Below are 19,980 nucleotides of genomic sequence, written 5' to 3' on the forward strand. Positions count from 1 at the left end.
CTTAAATGGAGAATATCCTTCCTAATCACACAGCTTGTAATTTGGTTTCCTTCATTGCCTCCTTTTCATTTCCTCATTTCTGAAATGCCCTTTGTGCCAGAGACACTCCTGCCAAATGCTGGAATGAGAGGGCCAAGGACTTCTGGGGTAGGAATGCAACAGTGCTGAGGAGAGAACTCAAGTACTGAAGATGCCCCATGTAGGGAGGGGACAACAGGTTGGGGTGCCTTGGTTGGCTCCTTTGCAACTTTTTTTCAGGAAGAGTCCCAGGTACTCCAAGTGTTGCAGTCCTCAGCTGCATACTGACAGGTTCCCATGCGCAAGGACTTGCCCCGTCTCTCTCTCTCCCTCTGTCCCAGCTCACTCTGACAGCCAGCGGTCATCACTTCTCAGGGTGGCGGGCTGTGCTTCTGGTTTCAGCTCTCTTTCTCCTTATACTGCTTGGTTTGAAGATAAAGTTCCTCCATTTCTTTGCCTTCTCTCCTCTCTGGTGTCCCTCTAGTTGTGCAACACAGCCTGGGACATGTAAGTGGCTGTAGTACCTAGAAGTGACTGGATTCCCACTTCCATATCTCAGGGACTGGATAAAATGTCTTGGGAATGGAATCAGCAGAGTCAGAGCCTGCCTGCTGGAGCCTGTCAGCAGCCCAAAGCCAATGCTTCTTATCTGCATTGAGGTGAAGGGAGTGTGGGCAGAAATGTGCCCAGGAGTGTACAGGAGACGTGGAGGAATGGGGCAAGAGGGGATTCTGTCACAGGCAGAGAATTTGTCTCTGCTGTTGCACACCCCACTCCCCACCAGCAAGCACCACTGTGCAGTCATTAGAGACATGGAAAGCCTGGCTGGAAGAGAGGAAGAAGGTTACTGAGAGGAACAGCCCGAGGTGAAACGCAAAGTAGTTTCTTGCAGCAGCAGTTCTCAATAGGGAGAGCATTTTCCCCTCTCCTGCAGTGCCCTTCCTTTCACTGCCAACAGTCTCCAAGGGAAAGAGTTCTTCTCCTGACACTGCTCTTAGGACAGTAGCAGTGTTTGGGGAGTGTGGCCATGAATCAGAAGACGGGCAGTTCCTGGCAGAATAGGATTTCAGTGTGGGACATAAAAGCTCTGTGTGACTGAAGACCAAATGAGCTATCAGCTGTTTGGCTTTCCCTTTGCAGCCTAGACAGTCTGTCCTTACTCTCAAAGCACAGTGACACTAGGTCATTGTCCTCGTGTTTGGTAGTGACTCAAGGTCTCAGCCCCTGCCCAACTCAGTGTCAGGTCAATTAGCTGTAGAGGTGCCCATGGCTTTGACTTGGACGTGAGGGGCCTATGTCCCATCCCAGACATTGTGAACACTGCAACAGCAGCAGATTCACTCAGGAGTGCCCTTCATGAGGTGGGTAGGATACATAAAACTAACCCCATTGTTTTGAACTCCTCACACTGGGAGATGTATCCTGACCTGGAGAGGCAGGGAGCGGTGACTGACAGTCACACTAAGACACTTTGAATGTTGACACACTGAATTAAACTGTTTCCAAACTGGCGTGAAACAGTCCTTGCTAGGCTCTGAAATCTGCAGTAGCAGACTGAGCTTTGGAGGAGCATGAAAAGGAGAGCTCAGGAGACAGGGGCTGTATTTCAGTGCCGGCGCCCAGGGCAGGTCTCTGCCAGGTCCATGCCATTGCTCTTCAGCTGCCACTGGGCTCCTTTTGGCCTGTGGAACCTGCTGCCCTGTGGTGCTCATGTACAGAGTAGAGAGTGCTCCTGCCATGACCAGCTTATCCCCTTGCAAGGAGGAGACGTACACAGGGACACACAGACAGGTGCTCACGCACACTTGTGTGCGTGCACACGCTTAAGCATGCATATATACCCAGATTTTAGGGAAAACAAATTATTTTGATACAAGAATGCAGACACACAAGTGAGAAAACATATCATAGAATCATAGAATGGTTTGGGTTGGAAGGGACCTCCAAGATCACCTAGTTCCAACCCCCCCTGCTGCGGGCAGGGACACCCTCCACTAGGCCATGTTGCCCAAACCCTCATCCAACCTGACCTTAAACACCTCCAGGGATGGGACCTCCACAACCTCCCTGGGCAATCTGTTCCAGTGCCTCACCACTCTTACAGTAAAGATGTTCTTTCTTAGAACATCTAATCCAAATTGACCCTCCTTCAGCTTAAACCCACTACCCCTTGTCCTATCACCACACTCCCTGATAAACAGTCCCTCACCATCTTTCCTGCAGGCCCCCTTCAGACACTGGAAGGCTGCAATTAGATCTCCCCGGAGCCTTCTTTTCTCCAGGCTGAACAAGCCCAATTCTCTCAGCCTGTCCTCATAGGAGAGGTGCTCCAGCCCTCTGATCAGCTTTGTGGCCCTCCTCTGGACTTGCTCCAACAGCCCAATGTCTCTCTTGTACTGGGGAACCCAGAAATGGATGCAGTACTCCAGGTGGGGTCTCCCAAGAGCAGAGCAGAGGGGCGGGATCACCTCCACTGACCTGCTGGTCACACTTCTTTTGATGCAGCCCAGGACACAGCTGGCTTTCCGGGCTGCAAGCGCACACTGCTGGCTCATGTTGAGCTTCTCATCAATCAATACCCCCAAGTTCTTCTCCTCAGGGCTGCTTTCAATCCATTCCCCGCCTAGCCTATAGTCGTGCTTGGGATTGCACTGACCCACGTGCAGGACCTTGCACTTGGCCTTGTTGAACTTCATGCGGTTTGCATGGGCCCACCTCTCCAGCCTGTCAAGGTCCCTCTGGATGGCATCTCTCCCCTCCAGCGTGTCGACCACACCACACATAGCTTGGTGTCATCGGCAAACTTGTTGAGCGTGCACTCGATCCCACTGTCCATGTTGCTGACAAAGATGTTAAACAGTGCCGGTCCCAGTACTGACCCCTGAGGAACCCCACTTGTCACTCTTCTCCACTTGGACATTGAGCCGTTGACCACGACTCTTTGAGTGCAACCATCCAGCCAATTCCTTATCCACTGAGTGGTCCATCCATTGAGTCCATGTCTCTCCAATTTAGAGACAAGGATGTCATGCGGGACAGTGTCAAATGCCTTCCACAAGTCCAGGTAGATGATGGCAGTTGCTCACCCCTTGTCCACCACATATATGCATGCATACAGGTGAAATTACACAGATGTTGTTTCCATATAGATTGGACAGAGAAATAACCCTAATATGCTGAAGGCATTGGCTGGAGACACCAAGAGATTGCTCAGAGAGGGGAAATGGCAAAACAGACTGGCAGATTTGTCCCAAAAGAAAGAGCATCAGGAGGAGATTTAAAATAAGCAGTGCAGCCTGCCCACTGGAAAGTAGACCAGTGACCATCAGAGCATGCTGGACCTCTTATTTTGAACAGAGCGACAAAAAACCCCACAGGAAAACCTCAGGCCATTGTTACATGCCTTTACTGGATCTCTACCCATCAACTGGGTCATGTCTTCAGCCTGCAATGATGCATTCCTGAACCCAAAATCCTTGGATCTCTCATCTCAGCATTTGAAAGGAGACTCAAAGGGAAATGGCCATGGCATAAATCACAATATGAAAGCATTGAACTGGAAAACCAAAACAGAGTCTGTGCCGTTGGCTGGAATGCCTTCAATTAGAGAGTCTGCTGGAAAATTACTGCCTGTATATAGCATGACTGCACACCTGGGGCAGTGCTGGAACAGTATAAAAGCCAGCCCAAATACCCAGTCTTTCATCCACTTCTCTCACCTCTTTCTCCTGGAGGATCAGGTGAGTCTGAAGCCCTGTCTCTTCCTTTCTCTCCTCCCCTGGGCAGCATTGAGCTCCTCACCCAGCATGTGCCTTGGCTCCCTTGTGGTAGGCTGACAGGCTGCTCCTCACTCATCTCCTCTACTCTGCTTCCCCATGCCCTCTCTCCCAGGTGCACCACCAGCCCCAAGACATGTCCTGCTACAACCAGTGCCTGCCCTGCCAGCCCTGCGGCCCGACCCCGCTGGCCAACAGCTGCAATGAGCCCTGCGTCAGGCAGTGCCAGGACTCCACCGTCGTCATTGAGCCGCCTGCTGTGGTGGTGACCCTGCCCGGACCCATCCTCAGCTCCTTCCCGCAGAGCACCGCTGTGGGCTCCTCCACCTCCGCTGCCGTTGGCAGCATCCTCAGCTCTGAGGGAGTGCCCATCTCCTCCGGGGGCTTTGGCCTCTCCGGCTTCGGCAGCCGCTACTGCGGCAGGAGGTGCCTCCCCTGCTAAAGCCGCTGGCGATGGTGCTGGAGAAGGCCCCCAGGGAACCACAGGATGGTACTGGACGGGGGACAGAGCATGCTGCTGATGCTTCCAGAGGGGCTGAGCAACCGCAGTACTCCTTGCAGAGGGACAGGGACAGCCTGGGCTCTCGCAAAGCACGGCCCATGCCTGCCTTTCCCCTCTTCCACTCTCTCCTTTACCCTCCGTGTTCCTGTTCTCTTGTGGTCCTGTGCTCTGTGAGCCCCACAAAGCCAGCCTAGGGAGGACGTGCTGGCCCTGTTGCTGCCTCTGTGGGCCATGCACATGGACACCTGGTGGGATCTCTGCCACAGCGATGGGGCACAGACTCTTTTCTACCCCTGTGCTCCATGAACCAGGACCTCCCCTCAGAGCGACCTCTTTTGACTCATTAAAGTTTTCCTGCATCCCAGCCCACGTCTCTGTGCCGTCCTTTCCCCTGCAGATGCTCTCCCAAGACAGCCAGGCGGAGACAAGTTGCTCTGGGTGGACATGTGTCATCTTGCGTTTTGAGCCCCACAAAGCCAGCCTAGGGAGGACGTGCTGGCCCTGTTGCTGCCTCTGTGGGCCATGCACATGGACACCTGGTGGGATCCCTGCCACAGCCATGGGGCGCAGACTCCTTTCCGCCTCTCATGCTCCCTGTACTGGGCCCTCCGCTCAGAGTGACCTCATTTCCCTCTTTTGACTCATTAAAGTTCTGATGCACCCCAGCCCATGCCTTCATCTTGTCCTTTTCCCTGCAGACACTTTCCCAAGATGCCCAGGGAGACACATGTTGCTCAGGGGCAGTTCTGGGAGGGGGTTTTTGGGGATCGTTGTGCAGTGGTTGTTAACACAATGCTTTTTAACTCTCACGGCATGGTCCTTCCCTCTATGGACACTCCAGACACATACAGTCAGCAGAAAGGGCATTTCTCTGGAGAAGTCATGGGTACATGGGGCACATGGAGAGCCTTCACCATTCCCAAAGGAGGAGCCCCCTTGGGGCATCGTCACTTGGAGGTGGGGAAGTAATCCATGACTCCTCCAGAGCCCCTGGCCATCAGGCCCAGCTTTGTTCAGCCTCTGCCCAGAAATGCCCTCTTGGCCTCACTACACATGGTGTGGAAGGGGCATGTGGCCACTCCCAAGCTTGGCTGAGAAGCTTGGGCTATGGAAAGCCCTGGGAGGGCTTGAGGAGCGGAGGAAAGGACTTCCTCTTGCTCTGGATGCTCCTGTGCTGGGGGAGAAGGCTCAGGTAGAAAATGGTAAAATGGCCCCAGAGAACAGCAGGAGTGAGAATGAGGTGAATAGGCTCACAGTTCAGGTCCTCCTCCTACTTCATCTGTGCTGTGGGTTTCACGGGGAAAGTTTCTGGAGAGACACTGAGGGCAAGGAGAGAGGCAGGGGGTTGTGGCCAATCACACTTTAAGGGCAACCCAGAAGCTCTCCCAAGCAGCGCTGTCACCAGCAGGAAAGACTGCACAGAGGGTTGCAGCTGAGGAAGGGGAGCTGCTGAACTGCTTCAGGACACTGCTGAGCATGATGAAGCAGGAACCTCCCAGAGCCTTAATCGGCAGTTGGCTTGGTAGCAGAGACATTGCCAACTTTCTCCAACACGCATCTTCCAGCCCCTGGCAAGCAAAAGCTCAAATGTGAGTCAGGAAAATGTGTTCTCCTGAAAAAACTCATCATTATAAATATGTCCCCCACTGGAGAGATCTTCCCACTGGCAGCAGGGTCTGCTGTGGGCGCAGGTGCTAATCAGTCTAAGAAGAGAACAGATACACATGGCTCAGCATCCTTGCCGAAAAGGCTGGCCGTATTCATGACCTCGTTTAAATTCACAACAACACATACACCTGAATTTGGGAGAGTCTTTTCACTATCCCCATAGTTGGAGAGCAGCACATAGTATTCAGCACTTCAAAGCTTGTCAGGACAGACTGTCAGCAAGCAATTGAGGAGCTGCTTTCCCTTCTGCTTGCTTTTTCTACTAGAAAAAAGAAGAGGTGAAGATCAAATGTGGAAACAAAAAGGAGAAGGCAAAGCAAGATGCCAAGACCAAGAGTTTTGCAGAAGTCATACATGCTCTGTCACCGAGTGACCTGGGACTGTGAAGAGGCAGTTTCCTGACACTTCTCCCAGTTGCTTTGAGAAGGGAGCATAGCCCATCCTTGTATCAGCAATGGCCATTTTAGATTCTGCAGCCCAACAGACAGCTCAGGACAGGCATCTGAAACACATGTCAATCATTGCCTGACTGGGGAACATTCTGGAAATGGGGATAAAAAGGGTCATTCCTGTGTGTAAACCCTTGGGTTTACATAATGGTCACACTTCTTTTATGATCTGCATTAGTGCACATGAGAAATACATCACTGCAAGATCAGGTATGCAGGGAGACATCTCAATCCTTTGACAGATTTAGTCCACCTCTGGCTCCTGGAAACAGTTTAAGATTTTACACATTTTTGCAGATAAAAGGACAGGAAGAGGCAAACCTTTCTGTGCTTGAAAAGTCTGGGTTTAATATTTCTATTCAAGAGAAGCCTCACTGTTCTCCTGATCTACTGTTGTGATTCTATAAACACACTGTGTCCTGTACCTTAAGATGATTCTGCTGATGCTACTACTAGAGAGCACTGGTAAGTCTTCAGTTACCTCCTGGAACTAAATTAGGCAGGGCAGGACCTACTGCCAGAAAACCTTGTCCAGTACCTTCTAACTAAAACACTAAAACACTGGGAAACCCTCTGGTGTATCTTCTTCTTCCCCTCAAGGAAATCTGGGGATTGAAGGTTACATCCATGAGTCTCCTCATTTGAAGTCAGTTCCAAGAAAGGGCTGTTGCCTTGAGGAGATGTGGGCTGTGAACATATATTGTCCAGGGAGGATAGAAGCAGAGGCAGAATGATGGAGGAGAAGAGAATGTTTTCCTCTCTACAGCAAATGGTTCCCAAGATCTCATTTAGAGGAAGAAAAGTAAAAAGTGGTTTTTTCTTTAAAGAAAAACTACCTAGGTTAAAAATCAGAAGCCATCCACCCTCCCATCCCTGGCCTGTCTCACTACTGAGAAAACCACTTTACATTGAGTGGGGATGTATATGAGGACATACCAATGCAAAGCAAGTTTTGTAAGAAATATTCGTAAGTATTTTGCAAAAATATTTGTGGTGTGTGAAATGTCAACCTTCTCTGTAGGCTCTGTAATCTCTTGGTTTGTCCTCAACTACTTGTACCTGACCAGAGTAGCTGTGTCCCCTAATTTGGCATCTACAGCAGATTTGGTGCAGTCAGACAACAGGGTAAAGGAGTTTGTTTTCTCACAGACAACCAAATGGAAGATGAAAAGACATTTCAGCAACACAAGCCCAGAGGGGACAGGCAGCCAGAAAGTAAACAATGGTGTCAGTGGGCCTTAGGCACATTGTGCAGCAGCAACTCACCTTCAGCAGGGACTCCAGATCCTTCAGCTCTAGGGGATGCTTATCAGGGTCGGACAGTGCTGGGGAGAGACAGTAGCAGGACACTTTCCAGTAACCCACAGTAGCCAGGACGGGAATGCGTCTCAGTTGAAAATCTCCCTCCAAGCTTGCAAATTCACATGCATATGAGGAGCAGAGAGCTGGGAGCACTCCACTGGGATCCTGGGAGACCAACCACTTACTTGGGGCAGTGATGAGACCCTTTGTTTGTTCAGGTCTCCTGAAGAGATTTCATAACACCTCTGGGGAGGGTTCATTATGTCAGAGTGGGCAGCATAAAGGGGCCAGAGGCTCAGCTCAACACCAGTTCTGTGGATATGTCTTCAGTCTATGGGTCCTACATTCACCTGATCTAGCTGCAAACCTGTCCCTCTGAAAGGGGCTTTCCAGCTCAGAGCCCCATTGGAACCAGTGAAAGATCATGGCAGAGATGCAGCCATGGAAGCCAAATTGCTCCAGAAGTGCTTCGTGGGCAGTATGATGGAATCATAGAATTATAGAATAGTTTGGGTTGGAAGGGACTTTAAAGCCCATCTAGTTCCAACTCCCCTGCCATGGGCAGGGACACCCTCCACTAGACCAGCTTGCCCAAAGCCCCATCCAACCTGGCCTTGAACACTTCCAGGGAACCAGGGGCAGCCACAGCTTCTCGGGGCAACCTGTGCCAGGGCCTCACCACCCTCACAGGGAAGAATTTCTTCCTCAGATCTCATCTCAATCTACCCTCTTTTAGTTTAAGCCATTACCCCTTGTCCTATCACTACACTCCCTGATAAACAGTCCCTCTCCAGCTTTCCTATAGGCCCCTTCAGGTAGTGGAAGGCTGCAATAAGGTCTCCCCAGAGCCTTCTCTTCTCCAGGCTGAACAAGCCCAGCTCTCTCAGCCTGACTTCATAGGAGAGGTACTCCAGCCCTCGGATCATCTTCATGGTGGGTGGGAATGGATGAGGTCCATGCTGCCATGCTGTGATGCTCTTGGCCTGTTTTTACCAGGAAACTTTGCCATGGATCAACACAGTCAGAGAATCACAGACTGGTAGGGGTTGGAAGGGACTTCTGGAGATCATCTAGTCCAACTCCCCTTCTAAAGCACACACACTGGTGTCTACATTGATCTCCAAAGAGCAGTAAACTCTTTTCAGATGTTGGTTGCCTCTTCTTGTCCTGGAAAAAGGGAGGACTGGAGGGAGAAGCTAAGACCATGCTGCAGTGGAAAACACACCTCTTCCTCTAGTCATTCACATTTCCTTCCCTCACCCCCAAAAGGCAGCAGGTATCATCAGGGCAGGGATCTCCTCATCAAGCAGAGCATGTCCGTGCCCCTGGGGAGCTCATGAACTCCATAACCAGCCATCTTCCACACACATCCACGTTCTCTAGGCCTGCGTGTCCCACTCCATGGCAGCACAGGCAGGCCTGAGACCTGCTCCTGAATGCAGTCCACGTGAGACAGTGCTCAAGCAGATGTTGTGCTCTAAGCACGGGGCTACACCCCCATCCTGCAGCTGAACGGACCTGCGGGGTGGTTTGGAGAATCCAGGTCCCTGCATCACCTGTCTTCTGCTTTGAAAAAGTATCTCTCCATCCATTTCTACATCCATGATCATTTATATTTTGGTTCCAAAACAAGGCAATCATGAGGCAAAAGCGAGTGTTTTTGAACCCAGCAAGGTGGGGAGAGGAAGCAGCGGGGATCTCTGATGTCACTTGACAGTAAAAACTCTGGTTTTTTTCCTCCCATGTCACATATGCCCAAGAGCAGGGTGTAAAAACGTGGCCTTTGTTCTGAATCAAAAAAAAAAATTCACTCAATAGCCAATGTCACTATTAAGCAGGTATCCTTTATTGCAGAGCTGGGAGTCACACCGGGATATTTCCACGAACGTGCGTCTCGACAAGAAACAAATTGTTCGTGATTTATATTACAAAAGAGTTTACATATTCATTAGGTTTCCAATAAATTCAATATATATTCATTATTATTCCAGGAACTCATGAATATATGCTAATGTCCTGATACACCTGCGCAGTTTCTTTCTTAGGTGGTCGTCAGGGGTCATCCTCGTCAAATCTTCCTCTTTCTCCTCTTCTTCAGTGTACACAGCTGGGTGACCTCTTCTTCATTATCTCTGTTTTGCAAGCTCAGCAACCTTGTTATCCATCCTGCCCAGATGGTCCCAGGCTCGTTGGCATATTGGGCCTCCCTTTATCAGGTTGCCTCAAACTTTGTGTCTTTTTCTAGTTCATACCCAAGGACTATTCCATACCCAAGGACTATGTTCATACCCAAGGACTATGTACTGGAGCATGAGACAGGCGAAGCCTGAGTTTGTGGGGCCTGACTCAAGTGTTGCCAAGTTATATTCTGTTTTTAAAATTGTTCTACGCTAATTAGTTTCCCTAATTCCACGTGTAAAAACGTGGCCTTTGTTCAAAGGCCTGTCTCTTTGCTCAGAGTCTTTGAGGCAGGAGACCTGTGGGAGCAGAAACCAAGCTGGGTAACCAAATCACCTTGCTCCAAACCTCTGGAAACTGACAGGTCAGGCCACCCACCAGGGCTGAACAGCGCATGGCTCCACCACACCCTCTGCCACCTTCCAGCTCCCTCTCAGCAGCAGCCTCCTGCAAGACTGCCAGGGTGGGGATGCACTCTTGCTACCTTGGCAAGGGGTTTCGAGTTTTCAGTCCCCATCTTGGGCACCGGTGGCGAGGAGAGCCCTGCCGCCAGGTCAGCGTTACTCGAAGAGTGGTTCTGTCTGGAGGAACCGGGCTCCGCGCACAGCCAGGACGGGGGAAGATGGCGCCCGACGGAGATCCAGGCCGCGCCGTTGCCCCGGCAACGGCTCCACTGCCAGAGGGGCCTCGCGCGGCTGGGGGGGGCCGGTTGCTAGGAAACAACCGCGCAGGCGCAAAGGCGCTGAGCAGCACGCGGCTGCTACCGGCGGAGCCGCAGCCGTCTCGGCCCCGGCCCGGACGCTCTCCCGGCCCCGCAGGTCCGGCGCTCCGCGGAGCCCTTCTCCGCCATGGAGTTGGAGGATGACTTCGGTGAGGGTCGGGGTGAGACTTCGCGGGGGGAAGGCGGCTGCCGTTTGCTGCGGGCAGTTCCTGGCCCGGCAGCAGTAGGTCTGGGTCTGTCTCTGTGCTCTCTATGTGTGGGCCGAGAAGGCTCCAGTGGGTTGCTGATTATTTTAATTAGGCCGGAGTTCTACGTGGTTACCACAGCAGGCGTACTTCTGGTGTGGATGGGGTCTGGCCTTTAGGACGTACCTGAATAAAGTGACTTAATTTGGTTAAGGTGTCGCTCCCACCTGTGGCTGTTGTCGCGGCCGGCTGGGACACTCGTTGTTAGGGTTGTCGTGGGGTTGTGTGCGCGTGTGGTGTGGCACGGGGCAGGCGTCCCATTTGTGCATGGCGCTGTGTGGTGCCCCAGAGGCTTCACTCATTGCAGCCCTGTGTAACTGCACCTAGTTACGTGATCAAGCCAGCTCCTGTGATTTTTGTGTTTGCTGTTTTACGTGCCATGGTGAGGGCTTTCCTCTTCCCCTGGTACTCATCTCTGTCTCCTTCCTTTTATGGGTAACGCACTTGGTCCATTCTTGTGTTGAGCCAGTTCACAGAGAGAAACCACTTCTGATTACTCTTCTGGCAGCAGCTGAACCAGTAGAAAGCTTGTCAATCCTTCTTAATGATGATGAAGTCTTCTAGTTTTCAAGCTGTTCTAATGACCTAAACTGGCTGATGGAGGCGAGAGGTGCTCACAGGTGACAGAGCTGGCAGCAGCACTGCACAGCTGCGATGGAAAGAACAATTAGGTCTGTCCTTCTTCCTGCTCGCAACATGAAGTCTGCTCACTGTGACTTCTGGAACAACATCTTTGGTAGCTGTCAACCAGGGGGTTGATATCGCTCCCTGGCCTGGCTGTTGAGACAACCAAGCACTGATGCATGTGTAAGAGAAGGGGATGTGATGGCAGAGAAGAGGCTAAACAGCAGTAGCCCATACTTAGATCTTTTTAAACTACTGTGTAATGAAGTCCTAAATGGGCTAACAGCCTGCGCAGAAAGAGCGGCAGAGCAGAAAGGATGGAAGATGACTCGTGTGTACCCCACAAACAGACCCACAGGCAGCATTGGGGACCTGTGGCTCCTTCTGGCTGCCTCTCTTCCTCACTGGGAATATGGAAATGTGGGGGGTTTAAATAGATATTTTAAATATTTATATTTTAATTTATTTTACCTATAGATAGATTAAAAATTTATATTGTGTATGCATGCAGTCATGCTGCTTCACTGCTCAGTGCCTAGGTTTTTAGGTGTTTTAGCCAGTTTAGTAAACTCCTCAGCTCCTAAATAATTGCGTGACTTATGAAAAATTTTCACTTGGAAGTTACGTGCACCACGGTAGGCATGCTAAATTGTCTGGAATTCTTCCTCTAGCAAAACTAGCTGTTGATCAAAAAAGATTTGGTTCAGACAGAGGATGTTCCTGAGGGTGCTGATGGGTATGTCATCATCCCACTGATTCTTCTCTCAGCTGCAGAAGTACTGCTGTCCTCATTCATTTTGAGTAATTGTGGTTACATACCTAATATGGTAACTTAAAGAGTTATTTTGCTCAGTGCTACTGACTATTCTCTCTCTGTTTTGACTAACATCCCAGTCACTGCAAACTTCAAAATGAATTTGGTTATGCAAAACAGGTGCCTGCCTTAATGAATGGTTTCAAACTAAGAACAACAGGTTTAACTCCCTAAGATCACAGCCCTGATGTGGTGTGGGTTTTTTTCCTATTTTGCTGCACTAGTGATGCTAGATCTTGTCTTTCTAACTAGGGTTTTTTTGGTCTCTGTTTTTGCGTTCTACTAGATGTTTTGGATCCAGAGAGATTAATACAATGTCCGTATAATAAGCACCATCGAATCAGAGCCTGTCGGTTTCCCTATCACCTTGTGAAGTGTAGGAAGGTAAGCTGGACTGCCAGACAAGGCACTGCATGGGAGTGATTCTGTATGTGTAAATATGCCATGTGTGTTCTCACTGTTGTTGCATTTTCTGGCTGGCTGGAGTAAGTTCCTGACCAGTAGCCTTCTTTAGCCTATATTTAATATAACTTTATTTAGCTTCAAGTACACGTTAATTCTCCCAAGACCAGTGTGGCTTTGAAAGGAAATGCAGATTCTTCATGGTTAGGTCAGGAGGAAACTCTGGTCTCTTCCAGCAGCTCACACGGAGGTCCGATAAATTTTTCCACTTTAAGTTGGAGCAAACTCAGTCTGAGTTATTTGCACGCCATCTGGCTAGTCAGAGTAGAAGTGGTGTGATGTTGCAATTCATTCTTTAAGTGCTGGAAATACAGCTGCATAGAAGGGGTTTTTTGTTTTGCTAATAACTAATGTGATTCTGGCAGAAACTGCACATCCTGGTCTCTGCACATATGGGAGAGGTTTTTTTCCCTCTCCATCTCTTATCCAGAATTTGAATACAAATCATTTAATAGGAAGCATTCCTTCCTTTCTTCTCTGTTGTCCTCATGGTTTGTTTTCTTTAAACCTGTCAAGTGCAAGCACCTGGCTAAGCTTTGGGGTTTTGCTGAGACTTTTTAAAATCCAGTTGTTCCTCTTTAAGTTTACCAATAAGTTTGGCAATGTGTCTTTAAAATAGTATAGCGATGCTGTGCCTTCCAGTTACGATGCAGTTGTAGGGTTTGTGTTCTGGTATCAGTACTTAAACAATTTGTTTTGGTGGAACTAGAGCCTTAAAAAAACATGCAACTTTCCTTGTTGACACCCCCTGCACACACCCCAAATTTTGCAAGAATGTGCACGTGAGCTAGGTGAGCAATGTTGGCAAGTAAACTTTTAACCACATTGGTTTTGTCCATTTGTTTCATAACTGGTGACCAGACAGTTTTGGTAAGCTTACCTAGTTAGAAGGATGAGGTGAGATAGTGATCACTAATCAGACACAGTTAGTCTCTGTAAGTAATTAGCAGAAGAAGGGCTCTGGGATTATCATTCAATCCATCTGAAGATGCCACTGTGTGATTATTTGCAGTGGCAAGCATCTGGGCAGAGATTGTCCTTCTTGCTTCCACCTGCCTCAGCTTCCTGTTGCTTTGTGTGAAATGCAGCCCTGCCACACAAATGGGGACCATGCAAGCAGAGCAAGCTGAATCCTCTCAGCTTGAATTGTGTTAACATTGAGAAGCTGCTGCTGTGTGGCCAGAATAGCTTGCTTGAGCTAGTTGAAGCAAATGACGGGCCCACGAGGACACAGCAAGCCTGGCTGTATGGACCTGGTAATGACAGCTGCCTTGGATGTGCCTGCAGCCTGTGCTGCAGTGGTGTACCAGTGGTAGTGGAGGAGACACTGCCTCGAGCAGGGTCTGTACGCTTTTACCCTTGTCACTTCTGCCTCTGCCTCGGGTGCAAGCAGAGCTGCATCAGCCAGAACCAGGGCAGGCACTGGGACAGTGGCAAAGTTGTGCTTTTCCCAGTAAAGGCTGTATCATTTGCAGGGGATGGACTAATTTACTGTAGTGTCAGCTGAGCACTGCCAGTAGAACCTCTGTCTGTGATTAAAGTTTTACTTGAATGGTAATCCTGTAGCACCAAAGTCTGCAGGTGGAATGCTGCCAACTCCCTAGCTGTTTGGAAAGATTTAAGGAATTTCTCTGCCTTTGTGCCTGCTTATTTAAAAAATATCTGCATAGTTTAGATTTGCCTAACATCTCTCCCCTATTGTTTTTAAAATAGTTTCATCTGTGCTTTAAACCATGCAGCCACATTGCCAGTGTTGCAGCAAATTATGTTTTAAAGAATGGTCATGTTTGTTTCCCATTGCATTTTTAGTAAGTGTCTGAACAATATATTGCCATTCCTTGTTTAGTCTTTTTTTTTTTTTTTTTTTTTAAAGCAACATCACAAATATCCTTGTTTTTCTTCTATGGACTAGCAAGAGATAAGTCAACTTGAGAGATATGGCACATGATTTTGGTTTTCCCTTGGCTAGAGTTACCCTGAAGTTGCAAAGGAATTGGCCACGTGCCCCTTCAATGCTCGCCACCTCGTTCCTCAAGCTGACCTCAGCGATCACATAACAAAGTGCAATGACAAAGCGTCCATTGAGCAAGATATAGGTAAGAGAACTACCTGTGCTCCGAGGTGTTTGTTCCCTCTGGGGACTGAGGTCTCCTGTTTGTAAGGATAGCTCATAGAATAACCTAGAAGTAAGAGTCAAATTATTGTCTATAGTTTAGTGTGACACAGCAGCTTTGGGGAAACTTGAGTCTTACCTGCTTTGATTTATTAGGTAGGTTCATGAGAACATTGCAGATGCTCCCAGGAGGCCTTGCACATATTTTGTTACCAGGATTGTTGAATAAAAAGGTTTTACCCTAGACTGTACACATTGCAGTACCTCCAGCAGGAGCTAGGATGCTTTAATGACCAGACGGACAGGCCTTTCTTCTTGTAGAGCTGATCTCCCTTTGTTGAGGCTTGACCACTGGTGCCGTGTGAAGCCGATTTCTACCAAACAGGTGTGTAAGCAATGGAACCCCTGCAGATGTTCACCTCCAGGGCAACACGAGTAGTTCCCTCCCACCAAGAGATGGGGCAGTCCCTCTTCAGGCTGCTCTGCTGCTGAACTTGCTTCATCTGCGATACAATTTAAGATTTCAGTCTCCTGCTTAATGAGGCAAGGTGAGGGGGCTGCCCAAAGCCCCCAAAATATTTAGGAAGGCATCCTGTGCTATGCAGTGTCTTTTCCATCCCCTGCAGTGGCTCTTTAACTATTGCCACACTACAGAGCAGATGGATGGTTTTCTTTCTCCTGTAGAGTTGCACTGAGGCTAGCAGCGATACCCACTTTTGTGTAGGCAGTTTTCCTCTTCACTTGAGTCTTCCTGCCACACAGTCCCAGGGAGCAGAGTCATCTTCTATTGCCTTGAAAAGGCAAATTTTGAAATTGCTTGACTTCAGATCAATACCTGGCTCCTGGGTGTACCCAGCCTATTTGCATTGTGTGGTGTTTCCTCTAAAGCCAAAAGCTGTTCTACAACTTGATCCAAAGCATTCTAAATGTCTCTGAAGCGGGATTGACTGCTAATGACAAAGTTTTTTCTCTTCCTGAAGTCAATCAGTCCTCTGGCTTCCAGAGAGAGCAGATGAATGCTGTGAGCACATGGCAGGCACCTCCATGCGAAGAAGACTGGGAAACAGGTGAGGAACTCCCCCATCAGCCACACTGCTGCCTACTCCTGTCCATTCAATTCCAGAGATGCTGTTCATGTAGGTCTCACTTCTAGGACACCTTGCTTATGCTCATTCCTGAAAACATGCGTCTCTCCAACCAGGCAGCTTTTCTTGGTATAGAGAACTATTGAACATGCTTGCCATAACTGGCACAGAGATACATTTCCAAGCATCTCCTCCTCCTCATGTAAGCTTTTGACCCTTATATGCAATGATGACAATGGAAACATGATAACTTTTATGTTCTTCAGTTAAATGACAGTGAAGCAGACACGTTCGTCATTAGATCAACTTTTACTCCCTTTTGAACATGTAAAAATATGACAGATATTCCTGATCTGGTGGTTGTTGCTGCAGTTTCTTCTGAGCCACATCATCTGTTTCTTTTGCAGAGTTGTTGGAGCAGTCAGATTCCCCTTTTGTTTGGGGCGTGACCAATTCTGGCATAAACAGGTAGCGAATGCGAGTTTGATTCCTTACAACAATGTTTTATATAGAGGAATATTGTAGCCTACTCCCAGCTCAGCCTCACTGGCTGGACATGGGCTGACTTTGCTGCTGTATGCTGGATGTCTGGCCAACGTGCAGAGGAGAAAGGTGCTGAGGTGACTTTGCCGGTGTGGCCTGGTGCCTGCCTCTGGAGCCTTTTCAAACAGTTACTGAGCTGTTGAGCTAATGGTTAGCTAGCAGTCCCTCATGACCTCCTGTCACCTTAGACTTGGCAGATGTGCTGGCATGAGGGCCCTGTGTTAGCAGACATCCCCTCTCTTTCCCTTTGCAAAGTGTAATCACCATTTGGGTTTGGGGGAGTGAGGAACGTAATGGCCAGCTGCGAACAGGACAGAGCTGCCTTGACTGGTTTCATTGATCCAACAGTGGATCATGACTGCAGGCTGCGTACAAGATGTGATGGTACCACTAGAGCGGCCAAAGCATGTTTTAAGATTCGTCTATGCCTGTATGCGGCCACAGTCCTGACAGCTCTGCAGTTCTGTATGAGCTCAACCATGATATACCTCTCCTTCCATAACAACAGTGACACCTGGTTTCACTTCTTAAACTTTTTGGAAAACTTTCTAGTGTTTAGAGTGTATATAGTTCTTCTAAGGACCACCACTTCCAAGTGGCAAAGTACCATCCCCTTGTGTCCCTGCTCTCCTCTGTGCTATATTAAAATGCATAAATTTGAGCAAGTACATTTGTCAGATGAAGTCACCAAAGTCTTTCAGTTCCAGTACCACCTTTGAACAAAAGAATTGCTTGCCTTCAAGCGTACGTGCCCCTGAGTCCTGCCCATACGCCGTCTCATGGAAAGGCTGTAAGTACTATGCATGTGGTTTTGGCACTGTGACTTCTGTAGATGGTGACAGTTGATGAACTTTCTGGCTGCAGCAATGTGCTTTATGGCCACCGCTGCGTGGACAGGAGGGGTAGTATATAACACCTGCCTCTTTGAGAGCGCCTTCTGAGGGAATCTGATGCTTGGATCATCCTCTGTATCCTTTTTTAGAAGTGTCCTCTGTGTTCTTTATTTCATATTCTTGACAGGCCCTTCATTATGGTGATCCAATTTAAGCAGCCCTGCTCCCCAGCCACTTTGGCTCTGTCTCTCTAAACAAGCCCTTCCACGCCATCCACACTTACCCCTTTCACGCCCCATTAAACCAAATTATTTCCTTGCTTTTTACAACTCTGCTCACTATCAGATGCAGCTAAGTCAGAGCAGGGGTAAAACTAGGGCTGCTTAAACCAGCACTACTGGGAATAAACCTGTCAAACTACATCTGGAGGTAGGAGGGAGGGAGCGTCTCCTATTGAAATGTCCAATGCTGAAATCACAGACCATTATTTGCCATTAGCAGATAAGCAAAAGCTTAAAGGTGCTTTGAGGAATGACAGTCTCTTCTCACTTGGAGCAACTAAACCCAGGACTTTTGCAGGCATGGCTTCTGTAGAGCCAGTGACTGTGCAATTGCCATGGAGTCAGGCTGAATCTGCCAAACCAAATGAAAATGTCACTTGTAGATAAGCGTTGTTGCCAAGGTGACAAGAGCTACTTCAGCAAAGGCCACTCTCACTTGGAGTGGAGGAAATTCTTATATTTTTCTCCATCTCGTGCTAAAAATGTCTTGCCCTTTTCAGAGTCTGGGGTATTAGTGTGTCTTCCCCCTGGAAGTTCCTTCCCTTCCAGCACCAAATGGTTCCCTTTCTAGGACCCCAGAACTCCTGTGGGTGGTAGATAGCCCCTGGACACGATGGCAGTACTCTGTAGATTTGGCTGTTGCTGCATGATGTGTTTTGCAACACTTGAGTTTTTAGAACTGTCCTTGGTTGTAAAGTCTTTTTCCCAAGCATTTGCTTTATAAGTTAACCTCATCTTCATTTGGGGATCTCTGTTACTGTTATAAAGTAAATGGACTGATAAATTTACACAGCACCAACTCGGAAATCTTCCCTCCTTAAACAGCAGTGAGTAGTTAACAGGGAAAATGCAGGAATTGGCACTGATGATCTGTGAAGCTTTATTTGGAAACAGCAGGAGAATTCTTTTGGAAGTAGTGATCAGTTTTAAGTGTTGGGAGTGGGGAGGGAGGATGACTTTAAGTAGAGGTGGTAGGGTCTGATTAGGTTCCTAATCAGAGAAGTGATAATGGGAACCAGAACAGCATGGGGGGTTGCACATACCACTAAAACTTTGTCCCCTAGCTTGATGCTTTAAAACAAGTGTGTGCATTTGCAAGAGGTCCCTTCAGAGTTAGGTACTTTTGATGTTTCCTGTTAACTGTAAACAAAGGGATGCGATTATGCTTGGGGCAGGGGAGAAATGCCCTGCACAAATGGCAGATTTGTGTGAATTCAGGCCTTGGTGTGGCAGGAACTATTTAGTCCCATTTCAGTGCAAGTCAGGAACCATGCAACAGAGTAACTTCCAGGAGTTTCTACCTTGCTTCATAAGCACGTGTCTTGCATGTGCTGCAAAGCAGCACTACATGTCACCGTTTCCAGGGTTATATGGTGTCTAGAGTGATTTCTGTGGAACTTCGGACATTTGTGAGAACATTTGGTTGTTTGCTCAGGAGTACAGAAAACTTTCTCTGCAGTAAGCTGTGGTCATAATGTCTGTAACCAGTGAAATCATATTTGAGGGCTTATTACAGCCTGGAGAGCACAAAGTAAATTCTGAGAGTTTCTCCAGCCTGTAAAGAGGCTGAGACTTCCTACTGCATAATGTTTCATTAAAATCATCTGAATCAGCCAAACCCAGAAGTATAGTTTATGTGCATGCACCTTTGCTTTTCGTCTTGTCAGCATCTGAGTTTGTTTGCATAGGGCACGTTAAAGTGGACAGTTTGGGATTTAAAGTATGTTGTCATTTACAGGCTTCCGTCATCTTCCTAGAAAGCATCTTGATCCGCGCCTTTGCAGCTTCAAGCTTTAAGCCTTAACTTTGTCACGTGGGTGCGTGGTGCTTCAAGTAATGGGCAGTCCTCTGTGAATTCCTTACGATATGCTTAATACCAAGCAGGTGAAGTTTAAAAAGTACACGTACATACTTGTCTAGTTTCCATTAGGGTTTTGTAGTTTTCTAACACTTAACGCATTTGAGAGCTCCAACATAACTAACTGTTCTTTGTTTGGCGGGGGGGGGAGGCAGGAATGGTTTAAATCACCAACAATACATTTTTGGGACTGTAAATGTTTGGATCAAGCAGTACAGTTCTAAAAATTGATGCAAAGTACAAAATGGGATCTAAATATACAAACACAAAAGAATTAAGAAACCAGACATGGTATTTGTCTAGAAAGCAATTAATGCCTTTCACATTTTGAAAAGAACGTTCCTCAAAATACTGAAATTTCACTGTTTGTATTACTACCAATGTAAAAATAATCCATGTTGACTAGAATGTGCACAATTAGGATTATTTTAAAGTTCAGTTCTGTCAAGGTTCTTGTTGGCAACTTAGAATAATAAAAAGGTTATGATTGCTCTTGGACTGTCTAAAA

The 19,980-nt window shown here is 48.2% G+C and overlaps 2 protein-coding genes across 2 annotated transcripts; both read left to right on the forward strand.

The window, feature by feature from the left end:
- The first annotated feature begins 3,659 nt into the window (after window positions 1-3,659).
- On the forward strand, window positions 3,660-4,236 carry LOC142605127 (feather beta keratin-like). Its single transcript, XM_075775476.1, has 2 exons — window positions 3,660-3,758; window positions 3,910-4,236. The coding sequence occupies exons 1-2, from the start codon at window positions 3,660-3,662 to the stop codon at window positions 4,234-4,236; spliced, it is 426 nt and encodes a 141-aa protein (XP_075631591.1).
- Window positions 4,237-10,606: 6,370 nt separating this feature from the next.
- On the forward strand, window positions 10,607-19,980 carry GTSF1 (gametocyte specific factor 1). The gene is made up of 6 exons (XM_075775474.1): window positions 10,607-10,763; window positions 12,584-12,681; window positions 14,729-14,855; window positions 15,853-15,939; window positions 16,365-16,425; window positions 17,202-19,980. The coding sequence occupies exons 1-6, from the start codon at window positions 10,742-10,744 to the stop codon at window positions 17,344-17,346; spliced, it is 540 nt and encodes a 179-aa protein (XP_075631589.1). The 5' UTR covers window positions 10,607-10,741; the 3' UTR covers window positions 17,347-19,980.

The sequence above is a fragment of the Balearica regulorum genome, chromosome 24, assembly GCF_011004875.1.
Source record: "Balearica regulorum gibbericeps isolate bBalReg1 chromosome 24, bBalReg1.pri, whole genome shotgun sequence".
NCBI lineage: Eukaryota > Metazoa > Chordata > Aves > Gruiformes > Gruidae > Balearica > Balearica regulorum.